The sequence below is a fragment of the Drosophila albomicans genome, chromosome 3 (assembly GCF_009650485.2).
Source record: "Drosophila albomicans strain 15112-1751.03 chromosome 3, ASM965048v2, whole genome shotgun sequence".
Taxonomy (NCBI): Eukaryota; Metazoa; Arthropoda; class Insecta; order Diptera; family Drosophilidae; genus Drosophila; species Drosophila albomicans.
The window spans coordinates 18,122,628-18,145,558 of record NC_047629.2 but is presented as its reverse complement, the minus strand read 5'-3'; the positions used below and the strand labels follow the sequence as shown (position 1 = coordinate 18,145,558).

At 40.4% G+C, this 22,931-nt stretch overlaps 5 protein-coding genes across 10 annotated transcripts; 2 read left to right on the top strand and 3 right to left on the bottom strand.

Moving 5' to 3' along the window:
- Positions 1 to 50: 50 nt before the first annotated feature.
- Positions 51 to 3,867, top strand: LOC117572716 (pre-mRNA-processing factor 19). The gene is made up of 3 exons (XM_034255779.2): positions 51 to 199; positions 258 to 1,611; positions 3,568 to 3,867. The coding sequence occupies exons 1-3, from the start codon at positions 181 to 183 to the stop codon at positions 3,710 to 3,712; spliced, it is 1,518 nt and encodes a 505-aa protein (XP_034111670.1). The 5' UTR covers positions 51 to 180; the 3' UTR covers positions 3,713 to 3,867.
- On the bottom strand, positions 1,657 to 3,465 carry LOC117572720 (uncharacterized). Its single transcript, XM_034255782.2, has 7 exons — positions 3,426 to 3,465; positions 3,298 to 3,374; positions 3,132 to 3,241; positions 2,451 to 3,078; positions 2,259 to 2,392; positions 1,956 to 2,199; positions 1,657 to 1,896 (listed from the first exon to the last, which is right to left on the bottom strand). Exons 1-7 carry the CDS (start codon positions 3,463 to 3,465, stop codon positions 1,699 to 1,701), a joined length of 1,431 nt encoding a protein of 476 aa, XP_034111673.1. The 3' UTR covers positions 1,657 to 1,698.
- Positions 3,837 to 4,544, bottom strand: LOC117572719 (ragulator complex protein LAMTOR2 homolog). The gene is made up of 3 exons (XM_034255781.2): positions 4,383 to 4,544; positions 4,138 to 4,324; positions 3,837 to 4,081 (listed from the first exon to the last, which is right to left on the bottom strand). The coding sequence occupies exons 1-3, from the start codon at positions 4,448 to 4,450 to the stop codon at positions 3,959 to 3,961; spliced, it is 378 nt and encodes a 125-aa protein (XP_034111672.1). The 5' UTR covers positions 4,451 to 4,544; the 3' UTR covers positions 3,837 to 3,958.
- Positions 4,545 to 5,455: 911 nt separating this feature from the next.
- LOC117572714 (kelch domain-containing protein 10 homolog) lies at positions 5,456 to 10,278 on the bottom strand. The gene is made up of 3 exons (XM_034255777.2): positions 8,906 to 10,278; positions 6,948 to 7,499; positions 5,456 to 6,887 (listed from the first exon to the last, which is right to left on the bottom strand). Exons 1-3 carry the CDS (start codon positions 9,758 to 9,760, stop codon positions 6,459 to 6,461), a joined length of 1,836 nt encoding a protein of 611 aa, XP_034111668.1. The 5' UTR covers positions 9,761 to 10,278; the 3' UTR covers positions 5,456 to 6,458.
- Positions 10,279 to 11,911: 1,633 nt separating this feature from the next.
- Positions 11,912 to 22,931, top strand: LOC117567089 (TRPL translocation defect protein 14). 6 transcript variants are annotated; one of them, XM_052005072.1, is made up of 11 exons: positions 11,912 to 12,211; positions 12,295 to 12,853; positions 13,935 to 14,002; positions 14,309 to 14,346; positions 14,873 to 14,910; positions 16,128 to 16,259; positions 19,881 to 20,009; positions 20,077 to 20,213; positions 20,978 to 21,191; positions 21,260 to 21,590; positions 21,656 to 22,250. In XM_052005072.1, exons 2-11 carry the CDS (start codon positions 12,553 to 12,555, stop codon positions 21,915 to 21,917), a joined length of 1,650 nt encoding a protein of 549 aa, XP_051861032.1. In that variant the 5' UTR covers positions 11,912 to 12,211; positions 12,295 to 12,552; the 3' UTR covers positions 21,918 to 22,250. The 6 variants fall into 6 exon arrangements, with proteins under 6 accessions (XP_051861032.1, XP_051861031.1, XP_034102740.1 ...); XM_052005071.1 differs by having other exon boundaries at positions 11,912 to 12,214; XM_034246851.2 differs by having other exon boundaries at positions 11,913 to 12,853; positions 21,656 to 21,837; positions 22,198 to 22,931.

Below are 22,931 nucleotides of genomic sequence, written 5' to 3'. Positions count from 1 at the left end.
CGCGACTTATCGATAACTTATCATTGTGTGGCTGTAAACGTTTGTGTTCGTTGTGAATGTTAGTTGCGAAAGAAGCAGCGTTTACCGACAATTTTTGCGCTTGTTTCTCCCTGGAAAACGTGTATTAAAAAGTTAATAAACGTATTTAAATAGATCAACAACGTTTTCAAATATTTCGCGATGGCTTTGGTTTGTGCACGTAAGTGACATCCGCTTGAAAGTGACACTTTTATCTAATTTTTCCTCATTGCTTTCAGTTACAAACGAGGTACCCGAGGCGCCTGTTCTGTCGCCGTATTCCGGCGCCGTTTTCGAAAGACGCGTCATTGAAAAGTACATTTTAGAGAACGGCTGCGATCCCATCAGTGGCAAGGAACTGAAGCAAGATGAGCTCATTGAGATTAAAACACCACAAGTCGTGAAGCCAAAGCCGCCAAGTGCCACCAGCATACCGGCGACACTGAAAACAATGCAGGACGAGTGGGATGCTCTGATGATCCATTCGTTTACACAGCGCCAGCAGCTACAGACCACGCGTCAAGAGCTGTCACATGCGCTGTATCAGCACGATGCTGCTTGTCGTGTGATTGCCCGCCTGAAGAAGGAGCTTACCGCAGCACGGGAGGCTTTGGCAACACTCAAGCCGCAAGCTGGTATTGTGAGTGCACCGTCGATGATCACAGAGCCAGCGTTGGCTGCCGAGGCGGGCAGTGGTGGTGCCCATCAAATGGAGCAGGCCGGCATGAGTGGCGATGTCATACAGAAGTTGCAGGACAAGGCAACGGTGTTGACACAGGAGCGAAAGAAACGCGGTCGCACTGTACCCGATGAACTGATCACGCCCGATCAAGTAAAGAACTTTGTAACGGTCGCCTCGCATCCTGGCCTGCACTCGGCTTCCGTGCCGGGTATCTTAGCACTGGACATCAACAGCGCCGATCACAGCAAAATTTTGACGGGAGGCAACGATAAGAATGCTACGGTATTCAACAAGGATACGGAACAAGTGGTAGCCATACTGAAGGGTCACACCAAGAAGATCACTAAGGTCATCTACCATCCCAACGAGGATACTGTTATCACCGGATCACCCGACATGAACATACGCATTTGGCATGTGCCCACATCGCAAACGCAACTATTGTTGCGTTGCCACGAGGGACCCGTCACCGGTTTGTCGCTGCATCCTACTGGCGACTACTTGCTGTCCACGTCTTCGGATAAGCACTGGGCGTTCTCAGACATACGCACGGGACGTCTGTTGACCAAGGTCATCGATACTGCCGAGGTGGGCTTGACCACAGCTCAATTCCATCCTGATGGTTTGATCTTTGGCACTGGCACTGTAGATTCCCAAGTTAAGATCTGGGATCTTAAGGAGCAGAGCAATGTGGCCAATTTCCCAGGTCACACCGGCCCCATTTCGGCCATTTCATTCTCGGAGAACGGTTATTATCTGGCCACAGCAGCTGACGATGCCTGCGTCAAATTGTGGGATTTGCGCAAACTGAAGAACTTCAAGACCATTCAGCTGGACGATGGTTATGAGGTCAAGGATCTTTGCTTTGACCAGAGCGGCACCTATTTGGCCATAGCTGGCACGGATGTCAGGTGAGTTTATTACTTTGATAATAATCCAAGATGATCAGTGTTTTAAATAGCATATTTAGATTATTTGGGCATATGTCTTAAGCGATTTTAAACCTTATTTTTGTTGCGCTGTGCCTGCTGCAAGCGATGATGCTTCTTGAAGTGTTCCATCCAGTTGTGCAGACGATTCTGTTTGACAAGAGCACGACGTGACATTTCCTTCTGCTTGGCCATGCGACCGCGCACAGTCTTCTCCAATCTGCGTAGCTCAGATGGCGGTATGGTGTCCAGTTTTGCCAGTAGATCCTATAGAATACATAATTTCTGCACTTAAGCTGTTTGCGAAATCAATGTTAAAAACTTACCAATGCGTAAGATTGTATTTTCTCCAACTTGGCAAGCGTAGTATCTTGTTCGTCCTTGTAGATGGCTTTGTTGACGGTTACTACCGGCGTTTGCATGTCCTTAAGGGTACGCCATTGCTTTGAGGACTTTTGTGGCGGCGCTTTGACAACTTCCTTCTTCTGAACTGTTTGCTCTGGCTGCACTTTGTTCTGTAGCTGCTTTAAAATAACAGGCACAATGCTGTTAAGCTTGATGCTTAACTTGCTGAGAAGTCAAAAGGGGTTTTTAACAAATGTTCATAACTTCTTGAGCTGTAAACTTACTCTTTGCAGTAGGACTGCTCAAAATCGTTGAACAACTCGTGGGCACGCTGCTGCAGGGCAGCCACTCGTCCCTGCAGAAAATCTGGCTTCTTGAGGAATACAATCGCATTCGCATTGCGTTTCTCCGTCTTCTCCTGCAGTCGAGGAAAATTAAAGTAATAGAGTAAACCTTTAGGTATATCTTCTACTTACCGCCTTGTCATGCAGCATGCCCACAATATGATTGAGCAAGGCTAGCTGCGTGAAACGCTTGTTATAGTTGGACACCTTGAGGCGATTCCGTTCGTAGCCCTTGATCCAAATATCCGCATTCAAATGATTCCGTTTCTCCAAATACGGTTTCACCACCTTCTCCATGTATTCCTTAACCTGCTGTACTTGCTCCAGGCCCGCTGGGTGGCGTTCACTAATCTCCATGTTGACAATGTGCTCGGGCATAATCAACTTGGGATCCAATTGCTCCGACTGTTGTTCCACCGTGTCATCAAAGTAGCTTATCAGCTTGAGCAAGTACTGAAAGCGCCCATAAACTTCTTGGACTTCCATCAGCACGCGCTGATGTTGCAGCTTCACCTGGTTAAGTTCCTCCGCCACTTTGTTCTCTTTGAGTTTCTTTAGTTTCTCCTGTGCCTCGAGCATTTTCTTAAACTCGTTGGCCTTCATTTTCATGAGCGATTCGTCTGCAAACTTGTGGAACTCCTGAGCATCGTCATACAACTTATTCTGGTATTCCATCTCTCGTTTTCTATCCAGAAACATCTCTTGCGTGGAGTAGCACATGAATTTGTTGCGCGTAATCTCGCGAAGCAACAAAATGTCGCTGTAAATGAATAGCAATTAATTTCGAGTGAAGTTTTAAAGAACCTTTCTCACGTTTTCATGCGAAACTTTCTTGCCAGACGATGCAGACCAGCATCCTTGATGTAGTCAGGATCGATGGTGGTCACCACACAAGGAGCACGAGGATTGGCAACTTCGCCGCGCTGAAAGAGACATTATTTTATACAATTTCTAAAATATTTTATGTTTATTTTCATACCGCATTAAAATCGTCGATACACAAATTAACGTTTTTCGGTGCATTGGGCTCCAAATAATCCTGTGGTCGTATATAATCTGAAAGTCGAGAAGATTAACTTAATTCCACAGAATTTTCTTTTTAATTACCTTCATATTTGCGAAAAACTTTCCGCTTGAACTTTTTCATTTTCACAACTCAGAAAATTCGCTTTGTTTACTGCTGTTGCTAGGCTTAGAAACATTTCGAAACATCGATTAATATTTCTGTTGCCATTGTTTCCATTTGCAGGGTTTACTTGTGCAAACAGTGGCAGGACCTGAAGGTATTCAACGATCACACAGCACTTGCCACAGGAGTACGATTCGGCAAGCATGCGCAGTATCTCGCCTCCACCAGCATGGATCGCACCTTGAAGCTCTACGCCATCGAATAAGAGGAGCTGCATCTTGTATTTTAAGCAATCGGAGATCAATAATAGTTAGCATTAAGTTCTGCAACCAATTTTACCAATACCAATACAAAATAACTGTACACAACACAAACTGCTGCATAAATAAATCATTCTCTTTTATTTGCGATCCAAAAAAAGCTTGTTGGCTTATCTTTTATCTTTATTTACATATTATGTTTATGAACTATAAAACAGACTTATTATATATTAGTTGATGCTGGCTTCCATTTAAGATGCAGAGATTTGCTTTAGTGGTCTCTCTAAGTACGCTGCCAGCGCCATCGTTTTCTGCTTCAGCATGCCCAGACCAACGTGCTCCTTGGCGTAGAGACACAACAGCACGCTGGCCACCTATAAACAAATCAAATTAGTAAATTCTTTACTTGTGGGATTGTCATAATCATCACCTGTGTTATGGCTACATGTCCGCATTCGCAGTCAATCAACACGAATGTCAGGCGATCCTCGCGGAACGCGTTGCGCCCATGCTTCTCATAGGCAGACCAAATATTGCTGGCAATGGCCGCTGTTATGCGTGCATCCTTATCTCCATAGCCCGAATAGGCCAGCAGAGCACCCTCTTGACTTAACAGACTGCAGATGTAAATAGATTTAATATTTTGTTTATTTTGAAACTGCGATGGTAACTTACAGTGTGTTCTCAACGCCACCGGTGTTTGCTTGACTTAATGCTTGGGTCAGCGCTTTGGGCTTCAGCATTTTGTTTAGTTTATCTTTTTTTTCTTTTCTTTTGAAGCCGTACAAAGCACAAACAATTTACGCCCACAACAGTGTTGCCATTCACTGGTTAACGTAACAGCTGTAAACATATGTTTTGTTAACAGAGCAAGAGCTTGTTAACAGTGTTGCGGCGCTGTTAGGAGTAGGACCGAAATTTAAATATGCGCTCCAGGCGGTAATAATAAATTTTCGAAAATCACAGCAAAGAGAAGTAAATGAATTTAAAAATACATATGTCCTTACAATTATATCTTATATTTAAGAAATTTTACTTGCAGATTCACAGATGTTTATTGAGACAGCTTTTTAAAGAACCAATTTGTTAAGAGGAAATAATACGTTATCATTTATTCAATAATAAATAAGTAAAATTAATTAATACAGTACAAAGATGTAAGTGAAATTCAAAATCCTTTTCACGAAAGTTTTTTAATTTAAAATAATAATATTATTATCTACATATATTATCTATGCATGAATACAATAAGTAACTTTATATTTGGGTAGTTTATGTTGATGTGGATATGTAAATGTGATAGTCCAAATAATATGTGATAAACCTAATGTTAGCAGAGCACATCAACATCCGGTTGTCACTCAAACTGATTAGCACTTACTGTACTTGTGGTAACAATATGACGTCATTGTTTGTGATAAACCAGGTCACGGTTCTACGTAGTTCAAAGTGCATGACGCTCTTTGCAAACAGCAACAGATTGGCAGTATCATCCACCCCGAATGCCTTTGGTTACCTGCCTTATTGCGTTTTAGCAGTCATTCTTTTTTTGGGGTGCATTTTTGCTATGCGCATGACTCAGACTTTGAACCCCGTGGCGTTGTAGGCAATGCAGCCAAAAGATTTGGCGTCGCAACAGGACAATAAACAAACAACTGGGTCACCAACTTAGGGCGCAACTAAGGGGTGGAAGGATTATGCTATAATATGTAATATGCGACGCAATTAAAAAGAACACACCACAAAAATATTGTTACATTAAAAACGTTTATTAACTTAAAATCAACCAAATGTAGCCTGGGCTAATATATAATATATGTATATAATATCGAGCAAACTTTGTTTATATTGGGGCAGGCTCGTTTTAGTGCCTTTCAAAATATACCACAATAATAAAGACGCAAATCTTACGGTTAATTTAAATATTACTACGTCTAAAATATTATGTACACGTTGACAAAAAAATACATTGGAAGTACATTGCTATTGGGCACTTTGCGAGAGCACCACAACAAGAAGAAACGTTCTCGCAAAATTGCCTGCCTCTGCTCATACTTCCTCTATATGACATTGTTTTGGTGTAGGCTTCAAGGTTTTTATATTGGAGTGGGGGCGGAAGGTGCATCTAGCACTGCAAGTGCAGCAAGTTGGGGAGCGTGTGTGTGTAGAGGGGGGAGAAGAGAAAACAGCAATACTTGGAAGGATATACTGATATTGTAGAATATGTGTGTGAATATTAAGATTGGATATTATGGGCTGTGGTCTGTGGATTGTGCGCTGGTTGGTTCTTCAGTTACATTACTTTCTTTTTGAAATTTGTTGACAAAGAGTCTATTATCATTTTGGATTTCGTACAATTGCATTCTGCCGTATCTGCTATCGATCCACTATCTAAACTTAATTACGTCTTATTTACATGCTAAACATGCCTTCTTCATCATCGTCTTCTTCGCCTTTCAACTCGAGTCTACGAAATATCAAAATACACATATGTATATAAATATAAATGTCCTTCCGTATTCGATCACAGCGCGCGCTCAAAAACTAAATAATGTATTTTTCTCATCATTCGAAACAATAAAAAACAAAATAACCGAAACGTAACTTGCAACACAGGAGCAACCACCACTCAGTTCACATGATCAATTCACAACTTTTATTTTTTGTTGGGCAGGGATTCTTGTTGATGTCGTAGTTGTTGTTGTTGTTGTTGGGGAGGATGTTGTTATGCTCTCATAGTAAGCCAGCCTATTATTGCATTTGGGATCGGGCACGTTTCGCAATGGAGTACAACGACGTCATTATCGATGTACCCGGCTCATTGTCATCGCCAGCCTGACGCTGTGGGGGCAATCGCTCGGTGAATCGCTTCGGTATGCCAGCCCTGAGCAATGCCTTGCGATCGTACAGATCGAGATTATCATTGTAGTAAGTGATGGCGTCCCAGCACATTTCACTTAGCTTTGGTATGGTCATCCACATCTTGTAGAGATCGTTGCGACGACGCATCTCCTTGTCATGGTACTCGATGCCGCCAAAGATGTACATGCAACCGTTGTCCGAGTGCGCCGCCGAATGGAAGTACAATGGACGCGGTAAGCTGGCCGTCTGTATAATGGTCCATTGCTTCGTACGTAAATTCAACTTCCAAATATCCGAGAAATACGTTGAGAAATCACCCTAAAGCAAACAAGAATTATGAATTGTTTATATAGCAAAAAGATCATTACTAATACGCACCTGCAGACCGCCAGTGATGAATGCTTCAATGTCACCGTTGGACGACTGGTGTTGCACACAAGAAAAGCACTTTCGCGGTTTCGGATAGCCCTTGTCATTCTGGCACCAGGCCTTGCTACTGCGATCCGGCAGCGTATCAAAGTAATCCCATCTGTTCGCATCTAGATTGTAGGCCGGAATGCGCTGCAGATCGAACACCGAATTCGAAGTGCCGCCACCCAAAGCATAGATGTGTTTGCCATCATAGACGACCTCATGGCGATAGCGTCCCTCTGGATCGTCACGCATCTCTGGCCGGCATATGTACACATTCTCCCACACCTTGGTACGCAGATCCAAGCGGTACACATCGCAGGAGTAGTCGAAACCCGTCGTGCCGCCAATCGTGTACAAATAGTGCTTGTGTATAACAATGCCCGGACCATACTGAGCCGTGGGCAGATCTCCGCTGACCTTTAAACGTTCCACGCCGGCCTTATCCTCACCGGTGCGATACACATAGCAATCGTTGGAGCACGATTCTCCAAACGGATATCCAGTGCCGCCATGTGACTGCAAATTGAAGAAGTATTCATGTTAAATCTGCAAATAACTCTACAAACTTCACTCTGTCTGATGCTGTGTTAAATCTACATAATACTCTCCAAGCTCTGCATTCTCTCCACTCAGAACGATGCTGCCGTTGCATTCAATTAGCAGATATGAGAGTAACAAAGAGACCAAGGCTTATCAGTTGCAGTAACGATAAGGGGAAACATAAACATGTGTCCACAGTCTGCTGAGTACACAGTTCTATCTTTATGCTGTCCTAGCTATCTCGCTCTCTCTTTCACTCTGTACGTACTTTTTGGAATTAAAGAGATGTGGGAAAGCGGGCCTCTGATTAACTTTCTAATTAAAACTAATTGTACACAAGATGTGATGATGAACCAGCATATATTGAATTATGTTACTTTCAGCAAAGACCCTTGCCAAACCATCCTCACAACATTTGGAATTCAATTACGATCTTTGCAACAAATCTGATTTATTTTCTTATTATGTATTATGGTAATCCCAAGATTACCACTATTTAAAAAGTACTCAAATATATGTTAAAGTGAGAAAACCTCTTTTCTACTTGTAATAAAAAATAACATGTAATTTGTCCCACTTAAAGTTTAACTTGGCCAGGTGAATGCTGTTGGAATTACAGTGCAAATGAAGCAAAGCCACTGAAAGACAATCAGTCGCCACAGAAATAAAAAAAAAAACAAAATAAAATCCAAACCACAACACAAGATAACGTAAAAAGAAAAAGCGCGCGCAAGTTACAGAGCAGAGAAGGTGGAAACTCTAACGCTATTGGGCTTTTGGGGATGGGAGGAGTGCTGCTGCGGAGGGTTGGGGGGAAAACTTGGTAAACAAGTTGTTGCATGCAGCAACATAAACAACTGCGTAATTGCCAAGAGGGATGAGTTGGTGTTGCTGCTGCTGTTGCTCTTGCTACTGTAGTTGGGCATGCGCATAAAAGAGATGGCAGCATTAGCAGCATTCAACGGGCAGCGCGCAGCTGTTTCGTTTTTTTTTTTGTTTTTTTGGGGAGCGCTCGAATGTTTAGAATGCATAAACAAAGCAAGAACGAATAACCACAGCGAAAGAGGGGAAACAACAACAACTACATCAACGCCAACGTGTAGCGTTCGTTTGTCGTGTCTGTCGTCGGGCGTGGCATTGAGCCCAGGCCAAAGCTGATCGGCGCCCAGCGACGAATGCAAATAAATGTCGCTCGTGTTATGCACGATAACGATTACGATTACGATTATGCTTTGTTATGGGCTTTGTGCATGAAACGAGTTTAGACTGCAAAGCAGCAGAAGGCAGGGGGCGTATGCCACCTCTAACAAAACAGTTTTACACACATACACTCTCACGCATCGCATCTATTTTTGTTTTTCTCAACAAATAAATATACTCACAATCAGCACATCGTTGTGAATGGCAAGCGCATTTGAGGCCAACTCAGTGGGCATGTTACTGGCATTGTCCGCATTCAGTTCCAGCTTCCAGCTATTGGTGGCAAAATTGTAGCTCCACAGCTCCTGGAAAAGAAGGCATCTGCCTCGTCGGGCAGCAGTCAACGCACTGCGCGGATTATAGCCACCCAGCGAATACAGATGCGATTTGGATGCAATAATCCGATGGCCACTACGCGCCAATGGGAATCCGCCAATACAATGTTTCTCCTTGAACTGACATTTCACCAAACGGCCTGGTTGAAAATTGTACATGGGTCGCTCGGGTTTCGGTTGCTCTGATTGGTCTGCGGAGGATGACTGTCCGAGACCCACGTTCGATATGGTTGTAGAGACTTCGCTCTCGTCGTTGGAGGTCGACCAATCGCCATCGGAATACATTTCCTCCATTTCGGGATCCGATTCATCCTCATCGCTAACATCGTTGTCATCGTCATCGTCGTCCTCGTCATCGATATCGATTTCATCGTCAGCATCCTCATTCTCCATATCGCTGGCATCCATTGGTTCGCCAATTGCATTAAAACGTGCCACAAAATCAGCTTGTGCTTGTTCCAGCTGTTGTTGTTGTTGCTGCTGCTGTTGTTGTTGTTGCTCCTCTGGGAGCTCCTCTTGCATTTCTTGTTCCATCACGTTATTGTTATTATTATTGTTGTTATTGTTATGGTTGTGGGCCTGATTGATCGCTTTTCGATAAGAACTATCGAGTAGTTTGGCGACAAATATAATAAATGTCCAAGTGTGACGCAGTTTGTCTAAAATGATGCACTTGAGTTTGTACAGATTTAATATCTGCATAACAAATGTAATTCACCCTTAAGCGCACTTGCAATTCAATAACGAACAATTTATTTTTCAAAAATATATATTGTTTACTCTCTGACACACACACACACTGCGTTAATCCTTAGCACAATGTAAATAACAAAATTTCGACTGAAAATTTTTGTTCCTTTTACGGGGGAGCCTAAAAACAGAAATCGACCACGACGACCTGCACAGCTGGCTGGGGGCTCTCTTTTACTCTGCTGCTGCTATTGCTACTGCTGTTGTTGCTGTCATGTTGACGTTTGTTGCTCTCACTCGCGCTCACACATGTTACGTTATGTATATGTATGTCTGTCTGTATGTGCTGTGCGATTGTGAATGCTTTTAAATTACGCACTAAGTAAATAGACACGGATTTCAAAATATAATAGAAAATTTATTAAACTATATATTCCACGATTGTCTGATATTTAATTGTTTACTCTTATTGCACAACTGATATCACTCAAGCCCACGACACTCTTCGTACACTTGCATCTGCAGTTGAAATAAATACCATCAGCGTGACTGCAACTTGAAGTTAGCTAATAGGCACATTTACGTCGAAAAATGTACGAAATATACCATATACCATATACACGTAAATGTAACCAGCTGTTTAAGTTCATACTGCATATTGGTATTTTCAAACAAAAGCATGCAAAATGTCCTATGATTGACAATTAAATAATCTGTTTATTCCAGCAAAAAAATTAACTATCGTTGTACAATTTTAATAGTTATTATTAAATTAAGAATTAAATCAATTCGTAATGCATCGTTATACTAGAAACTGCCAACTCGTCTTAACGTGCTTAGAATATTTTAACAGAATGTTATTTTACAGAGAAAAGGTTCTGTAAAAACAGTTGTTATAGCCTCTTTCCACCGCACGGTTTTCTTTGGTTTTCTTTGGTTTTTTCACGTTCAGGCCGAATGTTACGTTCGCCCCATGTAAAAACCCATAAGAAAAAAACGTCGGTTTTTCTACGTTTGCGAGCTACGTATAAATAGCGAACGCACTTTTTGGGTAATTGTGCGATATTTTGATCGATATGACATCGAAAAAGAGCTCACCACTAACAAAACAGCTGACATTAAAGTGCGCTAAGATATGAAAATAGGAAAATAAAAATTTTATTTTGCTTTTTAAGCAAATTTTTTATATTTTAGATAAGCCAAAAAACTCGAAAGCCGTCAATATCGTTGAGTGGCATCCACGAGGCTATGTTGTTCGAGTTATGGGAGGAGAAATATAGTGCCTTTTTTGGCCAATCCACAAAGGCGCTCCACAAGGGAGCCAAACTCCTCCCAAGTAATTCGAAAATTATCTTCAAAAAATGATTCGTTGTTTCCAGGAACATCGCGTTCCCAAAAACACCCATGCCGTTGCTTAAAAGTAAATGTATTTATGTAAATATTACATTGCTGCCGGCAAATCTACTTATGTAGATAACCCTAAACTGATGGCGATTTCTTTACTATTGGCAATGGCCTATACTCTATACTCCGTTAATTTTCCCTCCACTTCGTCAAAATCCTCATAAAAATCCTGCAATTTAAGAAAAATTTCCATTTTAAAATGCGCGTGCTGATTTTTGAATTGTTCGCCAACTCGTGTTTACATTTGAACAGCTGACATTTCAGAGCGGCCATATTGAGAATTTACCGTTGCCCATATTTCTCGGTTCGTGCAGATGGAAACCCCGAAACGGGACTTTAAAAAACGTAGAAAAACTGAGTGAGGTGGAAAGAGGCTATTAGTTGTCAGCTGCCAGCTTACGCGCTGCTTTAAGTATGAAGAATTCAATATGCTTAGATCGTTTTTGAATATAAATAAAGTTGTGAATAATATGATAGAACAAGGTGACACATCTAGCGCTGCAAATTTTTCCATGGTATTTATGTCCACTCAAATGATGAATATTGCATCTACGTTAACAATAAGCTATTTAAAATAAAGCGCCATTTTAGACGAGTGCTAAAAATTTATCGAAATCTCTATGGAAATGTAACCAGATGGTAATTCTAGGGGTTGCTGTAATTTGGTATTTTTTATCGGCGTTAAATCGTAAATTATCGAAATTGAGATTGTGGTCACATTCCGGCACAGGTTTTTTTTGTAGGAAAAAACTCAATCTGATTTAGTTTGCTTTGAAATGAAAAACGTGCAAGATGATGCTCTATTATAAAACGCATAAACTTTGATAATTATAAAACTCGGATGTATATAAGGAATCCTTTGTTGTTGACCCCGAGGTCGTCGTTCGGTGTATCATCCAATCTAATTAACTAGTTACTAGTATATCATCCGTTGGCAATCGGCAAATAAATGTTTTTCTAATAATGTACGAGCGCGCGCTTCTTCTGATAATGTCCATCAACTACAGCGCACAATACTGCAAGGATTTATAACTGTAACACCACCAAAAAAAAAAAATAGTGGTAATAGAACGGCACCCGCTCCCCTTAAGTTACAGCTGTATCAACAATTTAAATTGCGTACGTAATTGTCAATTGCGCAGATTTTGCAGTCCATACACAACACAATTCCCATCGACAACGACATCGCAGCGACTCATCAAAAACCATAACCTATAAAGCAAGAAAGGCACGTGTACTTCACGTCGGGTTCGGATTCGGATTCGGGATTGCGAAGAGTGACGATTGAGAACGGAGAGTGGAGAGAGAGCGTAATATCAGGCGCAAGGATTCACCGTTGTGACATACCGAAAAATTAAAAACAGCTGTTGCTGCTGCTGTTGCGCTTTAGTTGAAAAACCATGGCAACAACAGCCGACCAAATAATGGCACCTGCCCTGGTCTCGACCACCACGACGTCGACGACGACGACGACGAATGGCAAACAGCAGTCGCTGAGTGTCGCGGCAACAACGATGCAGCCGAGCACGAAACCCAATTCAAATTCAAATACAAATGATGAACAACAGATGCAGCATCAAGTGGAGCAGAATAACAAATCAACCTCGCCAAAGCCAAATGCCATGAACAGTCTAAAGCTAACCAAAATGGGCTCCGTGTCCACCAAGGAGAAGCGTGTCTACAAAATTGTCCTCACGGGCGGTAAGTTTTGAAATCGTTTAATTCCCACTCCCTCTGTCCGCAAAGCACACAAAACACAAAGTTTGCCCGTTTTCTTCTTATGTATAGATTGTGTATCTGTTTGTTTACGATGTGTGTATGCTCTCGAAGCATGTCAAGGTCGCGAGGACCCTGAAAGGCTCACGTTTCGTTTCCTTTTCGGGGTGGTTTTTTTTATCCATCTCTCTACTCCCCTGCGCAGCTCATCAAACCGCATTTAACGCACATTTTCAATTAGCCAAGCTATTCTTCTTTTCTTTCCTATTTGATATGCTAATTATGGCTATCAAATCAAAAAAACATTTAACGAATTCAGCTTCTGTTCGGTGCCGGTCTTTTTACTTTTCAATTTACATATGTAAATAAGTATACGCAGCATGAGCCCGCCAAAAAAACAAACCTGTTTTGTGCCTTACACGCGAACATTAAGAGAGCCTATCAGCTAAATTGACGCGTGGCCTAATCACTTTATTTGGCCTAAATTATGGGTTCTGATCAAATTTAGTTCGAACTATAAATGTAGAGAATGCAAATACAAGAATGTGTATATGTATGTGTCCTTGCCTCTTATCACACCTCATTTCCTCTTGTCTAATCTGACGCAGTGTGAAAAAAAGGCCCTAGTCCGATAAGAAGTAATACCACCCATTTCATTAATAAAAAAAAACATAAGTGCGTAGAACAACAGCTGACTTCTAGTGAAATCTGTGGTGAAAACAAAATGTAATGATAAGAGCATCTCCAGAATACAAAATATCCGATATCTCTCGAATATTCCAATCTAATCACCATCATCGTCATCAGCAAATGTCACTATGAATTTCACAATTTGTCGCATTTTAAATTACTGAGCAGAAGGATTGCAGATTGACTGTGAACTGTGTGTTGAGTGCGTTCAAATCAATTTAGTGCAATTCGTTTCCTCATCGCTGCACTTGCGGTATTTGTTGCGTCGCTAATTGCAGTCAGGGTTACGATCCGAACAATTGAATTGAATATTATTGATGTTTAATATAATTGTTTTTTTATTTTTCTCTTTCTGTCTTACTCTGTTCATTTCTAGGTCCTTGTGGCGGCAAAACAACTGGCCAGAGTCGTCTGTGCACCTTCTTTGAGAATCTTGGCTGGAAGGTGAGTGACTCTTACGCTTGTCTAACTTGTCTGATTTATTGGGCCTGCGATACCCGCTGGGGGGGTTTTAATTGGGATTATATGTGTGTGTGTGCTGTTAGGCTAAAGGCTAAGAGGCAAACGCCTGTTGCCCATTGGCAGTTGTAAGTAGTGCCAATTTATCAAGCTACGTGGCAGTAATAGTAATCGTAAATAATTTGCCCAAAAACGAACTGAAAGCCTGAACAAAAACTACAAACGAAATACGACAAAAAAACAAAAAAAAAAAAGAAAAAACAAAGCAATGAGCATGTTGAATATTTTCAGGTATTCCGCGTGCCTGAAACGGCCACAGTACTACTCAGGTAAATGCCTTAAACACATCAATCAAACACAAAACGAACCCAAAACCAGCCAGCCAAAGTTGAGTTACACAGAGTCCCAGATATACAGATACAAATACAGATACAAAGTAAATCTGTAATTGTTTTGTTACAAGTGTGGGATATCCTTTGGCTCGCTAAGTTTGCTGCAAACAATGTTTCGTGCCTATTGTTTGTGCGGCATTCCAATATCTAATGTTAATGATAACGATTTCGATTTCAATTTAAGTTTGATTGCGCTCTTAAACAAATTTTGCCATGCATAAATATATAAATAAAAAGTACATCTATCTACATACTTATCTCTAAATATAGTAATGTCAATTCACTATTGAAAAACAAAAAAAAAAAACATTTTTTTAAATTCTTATCTTTTATATCCAAGCAAAGTAATTGAACTTGAACCGTAGCTTATGTGTAGTGCCTTTTTTATCGTCATCCACTTGAAATATGATTGCTCTAATCGTTCTCTTAATGCTCTCTTCTCTTATCTCTCCCATAAATATAGCGGTGGTGTCAAGTTCTCCGATCTGACTGAGAAAGAGGGTAAGTTGACCTTTTGATAAATGATTATATAGTTTAGTTTGTTTGTAGTACACTTTTTTAGTATACTTTACTTTACGATCTATGTAGGAGAAACGTGAGGCTACTTTTGCAAGCATTTTCCCACCCACCTATTTTATAATTTATCCGTATTGCATAAGTATAGCGATAAGTATATGGATAGTATGGGATGGATAAGATGGTTCGTCTTTTTATTTTTGGGGGCAGGCATTTTTCATTCTTCTGCACACTGTCAAGTTCGTCGTCGTAGCATTTTCTCGAACATGAAAATAAAACAAAATATTTACTTTTGAGAGCAGCCGCCACAAACGAAAGAAGAACACATTTTACATTTCACACTACAATACTAGACACAAAATATATATACTATATAGACTGTGCTTATATCTATCTATATGCGATTATGTGTGCTGTCGTCTATGTCAGCTGCGTATTTTTAACGGCCTGACGGACAAACGGACAGCGACTATCTCTATTGGCTGCCAGATAGTCTTTAGTCTATATTCGATAGATAGATACGATATATATTTTTGTATGTGCACTTAAATGCTCGCTCTTTGGGTCCCCCAACCGCCTTGAATGTCACGACGCTTCTTCAATGAAAGTTCATTTACGTAATTTGCAAAGACACACACACACACAAACATACAGATACAGATACACCTTGACAAAGAAAGCAATAAATAATGCCAGTGAATCCTTAGGGGCGCCTCGACTTAAGAATTGCGTGACTTGCCGCAATTTGACTGTCTTGAATGTATTTCAAAACTAATTTGTCAATTGCGTACTTACCCCCGTCGACAGAATGTGGCTTTTAGCTGTTGACTCAACCCGTTTCCGTTCCCCCACTCAACCCTCAAAGCCTCTTCGACCTGTCGATAAAGTCGCGAATCGCTAAAAATATCAATATAATAATATTCAATGCAATCACTCAATTGCCTGACTTATAAAATACTTACTGTACATTAATCGCCTGTTGGTCACGAGTTACCCACCCCTTACCCCCCACCCACCCCTCTCATTCTCTTTGCTGATAAAATGATAGCATTTGGGTGTTGTACAGTGTTGCTTTAGATAGCGGGATACACGAGTGAATTAGTTTTGATGGCTCCACAAAGTTATTCTTGTTGTTGTTGCTATTGTTGTTGGTATATTCTTTCTAATTGCGACGTTGAATACACACACCACATATACAACAGACCCGCCCACACCAACCACCTACGTTTACAAAGATCTACCATTTGCCGCACCGGAGCACAGTCTCATCGATCTGACCGCATCCTGTCCACGTTGCCTGGCCAAGGCTGCCTCCAAGCCCAATGGCAGCGAAGGTGAGTCTGTGTGTGTGCGTGTTATTTTTTTGTCAGCGTGTGTATGCGTGCGTGTGTGTGTACTTGTGTATGCCGAATGCAGACGAATGCAATCCACATTCAATTGATACGGTCCACATTCGAAACGTTCCATTCCCATCGATCGCTCTCTTGAACTGTCGTTCACATGTGCTTACATCTCTTTCTCCCCCTCCGGTGTCTGTGTGTATGTTTGTGTGTGTGAGTGTTTCAAGAGCTGCTTTATCTGGGGAGGCAACAAGATAATCTCAAACAGATCGTTGTCTCTATCCTTTGCATTATGTTTTCTTGTTTTCTTTTTCTTTTTGTTTGCTTTCTTGTCTACGGTCCGAGCGCGACGTTGATGAGTTGACATTTTGGTTTATTTTCTTTTTGTCTTTGTTGTTCACTTTTTATTATTTAGCGCTTATGCAAACGTTCTGTGTCTATGTCTCGTTAAGTATTTTGTTTATTTTTATTTCTTATTTTGTTATGACTATTATCGTATCCTAACAAAGTGCAAGTTGTGTTGACACAAACCTGCTGTGTTTTTTTTTCTTTATGTTTCGTGTATTGTCCACTAACAAACTCTCGATTGCTCCTCGTCAGACATCTCTAATATCATCGTATACCGAACAATATGAGCAATAATCATCTTCTTCTATATGTTGTGTACGTATTTCAAAGATCATGTGAGCAGCAGGCATTTACAGTTTATTCTTCGGCCGACTCGTACGTATACGTAATACGTAGTACGTATGAATTTGTATGTATGTTTATTTTAAATGGGGCATTTATATTTAACATCGCACGTATACTCTACACTTTTCGCTATACTATATACTATATAGTATAGCAAATGTACAGTTTCTCGACGTGCTGGCCATTTTTAGCTGGTGACTAGCACGTGTCTCTGCTTAATTCCACGCCCCAACAATATAATATATTGTATGTGTGTAGATAAAAGTAAATTCTATTAAAATAAAATCTAATTTATAGACATAGCACCAACTAAAAAACCAGTTTATTCTGCATTATGTGTTTTTATTGAACTAACAGTATGTTAATTGGCGGCTGTCTGTTAATGTGCTTAGTTTTATCCATTATTAAACGAGCTAATGCACATTTGAAGTGCCATTCAATGAACACTAATTGCAGTTGTTACCACTCTTGCTACCTTGGCCAATTGATATACTTTCGAATGAGTGTTTTGGTCAGTCATGGCCACATGGCCAATTTCCCAGTGTCGCAGTCGCAATTTTCATTAGCCATCATCGCCTGACTTATTTATTTATGCGAATTTCGGCTAATGGAATTCTGAATCACAGACGTCACGTGCTCTGTTACTAGCTGCAAATTCCCAGTTCAAGTTCCCATTCATCTCATCTCCACGTTTCATCGTCCATCAACGCAGTGTTTGTGTCTGTGCTCTACTATTCGCAATGTGGCGTTAATTAATCAGTTTAGTCAGTTTTATTATAATTCAATGTGATATGTATGTATATTTATGGCTTGGATACAAACCAGATACTGACTGTTGGTTATCGATAGACAACACAGAAACACACGTTGTTATTGCTATCGATTCCTGGTAAATTGATAGCTTAATGAATTTGTTATTTTCTTGTTTTCATTTCAATTTCGTCATTAGCCATAAACAAATTTGCATTGGGTCTTTAAACTATGCAAATTCAAACTGATTATATAATTATATATGTAAGAACTAGAATATTTTATGCCTATATAACTAGTTTCAGATGATCAAAGTAGATGATGATAGGATAAAGAATAGAGTGCGTCACATTCCTAGTTTGCCAAATAAAATATACTAAGCAGAGTTAGATACTAGATACTACGTAAATTTGTGTGCGCCTGTTGCGCAGTACACGAAAATACATGTGCAATCATTACTCGGTTAGCGGTGTATATGAGATATTTAGCTGGTTTTTGCATCAGTTTTGTTGCTTATATCACCCTCTGCTAATTGAATTAGCCAAACAAACCAAGCACACACACACACACATACTCTCACTCTCTACAGAGGCACGTAGGCAGCACATGAAAAGGCAAAGCAAAACAATTTTCTAGCTGACGTAAAGCATTTCTTCCCCAAAGCATTCCCCTGACCATCCCATTTTCCATGCCCATTCCACTGTTCCATACCTATGTAAGTACGTTCGATCAATTCCATTTTGTTGCGTCACATGATGCGCTCAGTCAAGTTCAATGCAACGACAGCAACAACAACAACCACAAGCACATGAGCGCAAAGTTTCAGTGTAACAGCACGAGACCGCAACAAGTGTCCCCACATGCATACAGAGTAGGTGATGAAGGTGGAGGTGGAGGTGGCTTCGCTGCCTTGTGGGAGACGTGGGAAACGCGAGAGCGTTAACGGTGAGTTATTCACCACCCGCTGTTCTGCTCTCCACGTTCAGCGACCCCTCGCCGCCCTTGCTGACCGCCGTGCAGTCTGTCGTCGTTGTTTTGTTTGTATTAAGTACTTTGCTGCTACTGCTCTTTTTTTGTTGTTGTTTCATTTCAACAATTTAAAAATATACTAAGCGAAATGCAGTTAGAAGCTGTGAATGAGCCAATCACTCTCTCTCTCTCTTTCTTTCTCTTTAAATGTATGTGTGTGTGGTTGTGTGTTTTATTGTTGTTTGCGTCCGCTATTGTTGTTTCTCAAGGTCTAGGCTAATGCTTTTTTGCTCAACGATGCTTCTGCTCAGCAATTATAATGCTATGCTGCTCAACTTTTTCCGATGACGAATTCCACAAGTTTCCGGAACTTTTAATTTACAACAATTGTGCATTGTTGTTATCTTTTGTTTAGAAATTTAATGCGAATTTGATAAGTTTCGAAATGTTGTTTTGATAGATCTGTGAACTCTCGCCATGCGTCCCTGGTCGGGCTCTATTTCCCAACAGATGTTTCTACCACTGATTACGGTTAATGAGTTATTACATATTCAATATAATCTAATCGCACGATGATCATATAACTATATACGTACACAAACAAACACACACTCACACTCACACATTTACGATCCAGTTCGAGTAGCTTAGAATGATGATGAAGGCTTTTATGAGTCAGTGTGTTAGTTAGTCGGGGGATTGAACTCTCTACAAGCATTGTTTGTCATCATATATTATTACATGTTCAATTAGCAAACAATACAATACGTTTGAATACATTGAATAGCGAGTTATGGCTGGTTTTCGCTGCTGCTCAAATTCATTCAATTGCCACCGCACCTCAATTTCTCAATTCTCTCAATTGGTTCAGGCCATCGATCGCCATTATTTATACTCGTCCCATTCTCATATTACTTGATTCGTTGGCAGAATGAAGCCCATCTCATAAATAAATAAACAAACAAACAAAACAATAGCATAACTCCATACAGTATATATATAATTGGATCATACATATTTGATATGTGTATTATTTTTGGCAAAAAAAAAAATAAAAATAAACTTGAACCCCGTTTCATGTTACTTTTGAAAGAATTTGCTTGCAATTGTATTTCTTGATTTTGATATTTAATCTGTTAGTGTAAAGTTAACGCGAGGTTAGCATTATCATTAATATTCAATTGGGGTTTTTCCGCTTTGTAGCTTATAAATTTCAGGAGAATCTGATTCGCACAATGGTGCAGATCGAGAATACATATTTTGAGCTCGGCAATTCGAGTGCTCGCAACTGTCTCATCATCTGCGATCGCGGCGTCATGGATGCCAGTGCATGTAAGTTGAGAATTCTCTTTTTTTTATATAATGAATATAACTTAATATGTGGTATATTTGCATCCAGATATATCAAAGGACAAATGGGAGAAAATGATGGCAGCAAACAAATGGAATCCTGTTGAGATGCGCGACAATCGATACAATCAAATCCTGCATCTGGTCTCAGCTGCCAATGGCGCCGAAGATTTCTACTCCACAGAGGTGAGTCTTTTAAATGTGTAAAACATATTTGTTTCATACTATTTCTTTTTTAAAAATCACTCACAATCGAAAACTCAAGAAAAGAAAGCGTCATTATCAGGTACTCAAGAAATACACTGGTTAATTATTTGGTTGAATCTATTGCTAGAAACTTGATTTATCCGCTACCCAAATGGTTAAAGGGTATTATAAAAGTCCGTCTATACATCATATTCCTAGCACCCAGAAATGAATAAAAATGTATTTAAAAATCTTCTAAGTGACGCAAATTCGATTTACCTTTAGAATTCTAGAAAAAGGATTGCAATCTGTGTTTTAAATTTAACCTATTCGCTAGTTTACAATGCTAGTAATTATAATAAATGTGTTCTTAATCATATTACTGAAACCAAAGCTATTTATAGTACAGTTTTATTGTGTGCAACTCACCCACAGCTGTGCAACAATTGCATTTGCTTTAATCACCCTAAATATTTTTGTTATTCTCATTTAAATGAATAGCGGGTATTTTAAAATAGCTTTCAGTCGTTGTTAGATGTGAACTAATTATGGTGACTCAGCGACACTCGCCTAATGTGATTTCTCCATAATAAATCGATGAGTATTTTAAGCTGCTGTCGCTGAGCCTTAAGTCGTTAGAACAGCAGCTGTCAGGCAGTCGATAGTAGACGCGATGAATCATTTTGTAGTTTACTATCGCTGGCATTGAAGCTTTATTATGCCCACTCTAATGAGTTGCTAATCTGTTGTTATTTGCTTTACAGGACCATGCCTGCCGTTCCGAAGGCGTTGAGCTGGCACGAGAGCTGGACTACAAGTCAGCAGCCGCCTGGGTGGGACATCCCTACTTTGATGTGATCGATAACTCCACCAACTTTGAGGCCAAAATGAATCGCATGATTGAAAGTGTGTGCCAAAAACTGGGCATTGACATTGGTGACCGTTTGCAAGCCACCTCACGCAAGCTCAAATACTTGGGTAAGTTTTCACTGACAGCTTTATGTTGTCCTTATACTAATAACTAAACTCGTTGATCATTCCTTTAGTTGCTGCGCTACCGCCGGATAGCGAGTTTCCGCCGTTCCAGGACTTTGATGTGGTGCATCATTATCTGCAGTCGGCTGGTCCCAAAGTGCAGGCACGTCTGCGCAAGCGTGGCCAGAAGAACCACTGGAGCTACATTCACACCCAGCGTCGTCCCAATGTGCATGGCCAGGCCCGCATCGAGGTGAAGACTCAGCTGACGCATCGCGACTACATGAACCTGCTGGCACAGCGCGACGATGCGCATTTCACCATCTACAAGAAGCGACGTTGCTTCCTGATCAACAATCAATATTTCCAGCTGGATATCTACAGGGAGCCAGGACATCCACGGTACGATTTCAACCCGAATCTGTGCTTGTAATTGAATAATATAAATCCATTCTTTCGTATTGCAGTTGCAAGGGTCTAGTCCTGTTGGAGACGTACTCCTCGTTGACTGGCGAGGCGCTAAAGAACTGCATGCCAAAGTTCTTGAACGTTGTTAAGGAGGTCACCGGCGATCCGGACTATTCCATGTTCAATCTGTCGCTGAAAGAGGACTGGAGCACCACCAAGAAGTACTGCCGCCCAGCAACTGGTAAGCAGCAGCAGCAACCTTTGCAACAGCAGCCATCATCGGAGAAGCAGTATAAGCCCTACGATGAGAACAGCGACTAAGAAGACATCTCTTCGCATCTTTCTTCGCTATCATTATTAGAATCATCATCGTGCTTTGCTTCTGGTGCTGGCGCCATTAAAGCCAAAGATTGTGTAGTTTAGAAATCGCTTTCCACTATTTGCTGTAAATACTACTATTTTTGAGTGCTTTCATTCTATTGCATGTGCAACAACTTTCGCTCTATCTCCATTTATTATATTATTGGCCTTAGAAGATATCAGTCACCTGATCGTTTTCCTTTTTTTTATTTCTCTTGATTTTTTCTTCTTGATTTCTTAGCTAAGGGCGCCACAAATGGAGTTACGAAAACACCTTTGGTGCTCAATGGACAGTAGATATTTGTCCGAATCTCGAATCTCTCTTAACACGTAAATCGCAAAGAAAAAAACCTAATTATAAAATTTGGAAAATTACAAAAAAAGAAAATGCAAACGCGACAGTTACACACAAATTGCAACAAATGACCTGGTAACTAGTTTAAGTGATGATGAACAACTTTAAGAGCGTGCAGACCAAAAGAAGAACTTGATGTTGTTTAAAATTAATTAACTAACAAACAAACACCGTACTTATGTGAGTCGGATTTCCGTCTCACCAATTGTTACTTATTTATGCGTACTTAAACACCACGAGTCCTACCAATTGTAACTGAAGCTCTTCGAGTCCTAGTTTAGATATATACGGCACATACGGAAGAATAACGATCGAGATCGAGAGTGTACTTAATTAATTTTTTTTTACCGAATGATTTTGTTGTTATGTTTGCTCGTATGTTAATTTGTAAGCCATAAAAAGTACATAGTGTATATCCGTCAAATTCTTTTTGTTTTTAAGATGGAAATCGTGGTCCTTTAAAGAAGAGGAAAAGAAAGCAAAAAACCCAAGAAGCGCATGCGTGCTTATTTTAAATGTAATTTTTAGCTAATGTAATGAAAACAACAAAAACAAGAAACAAACTTAATACAAAAAGAACCTTGAAGCAAAAATAAATCAGCTAAGAAAAGACCACCAAA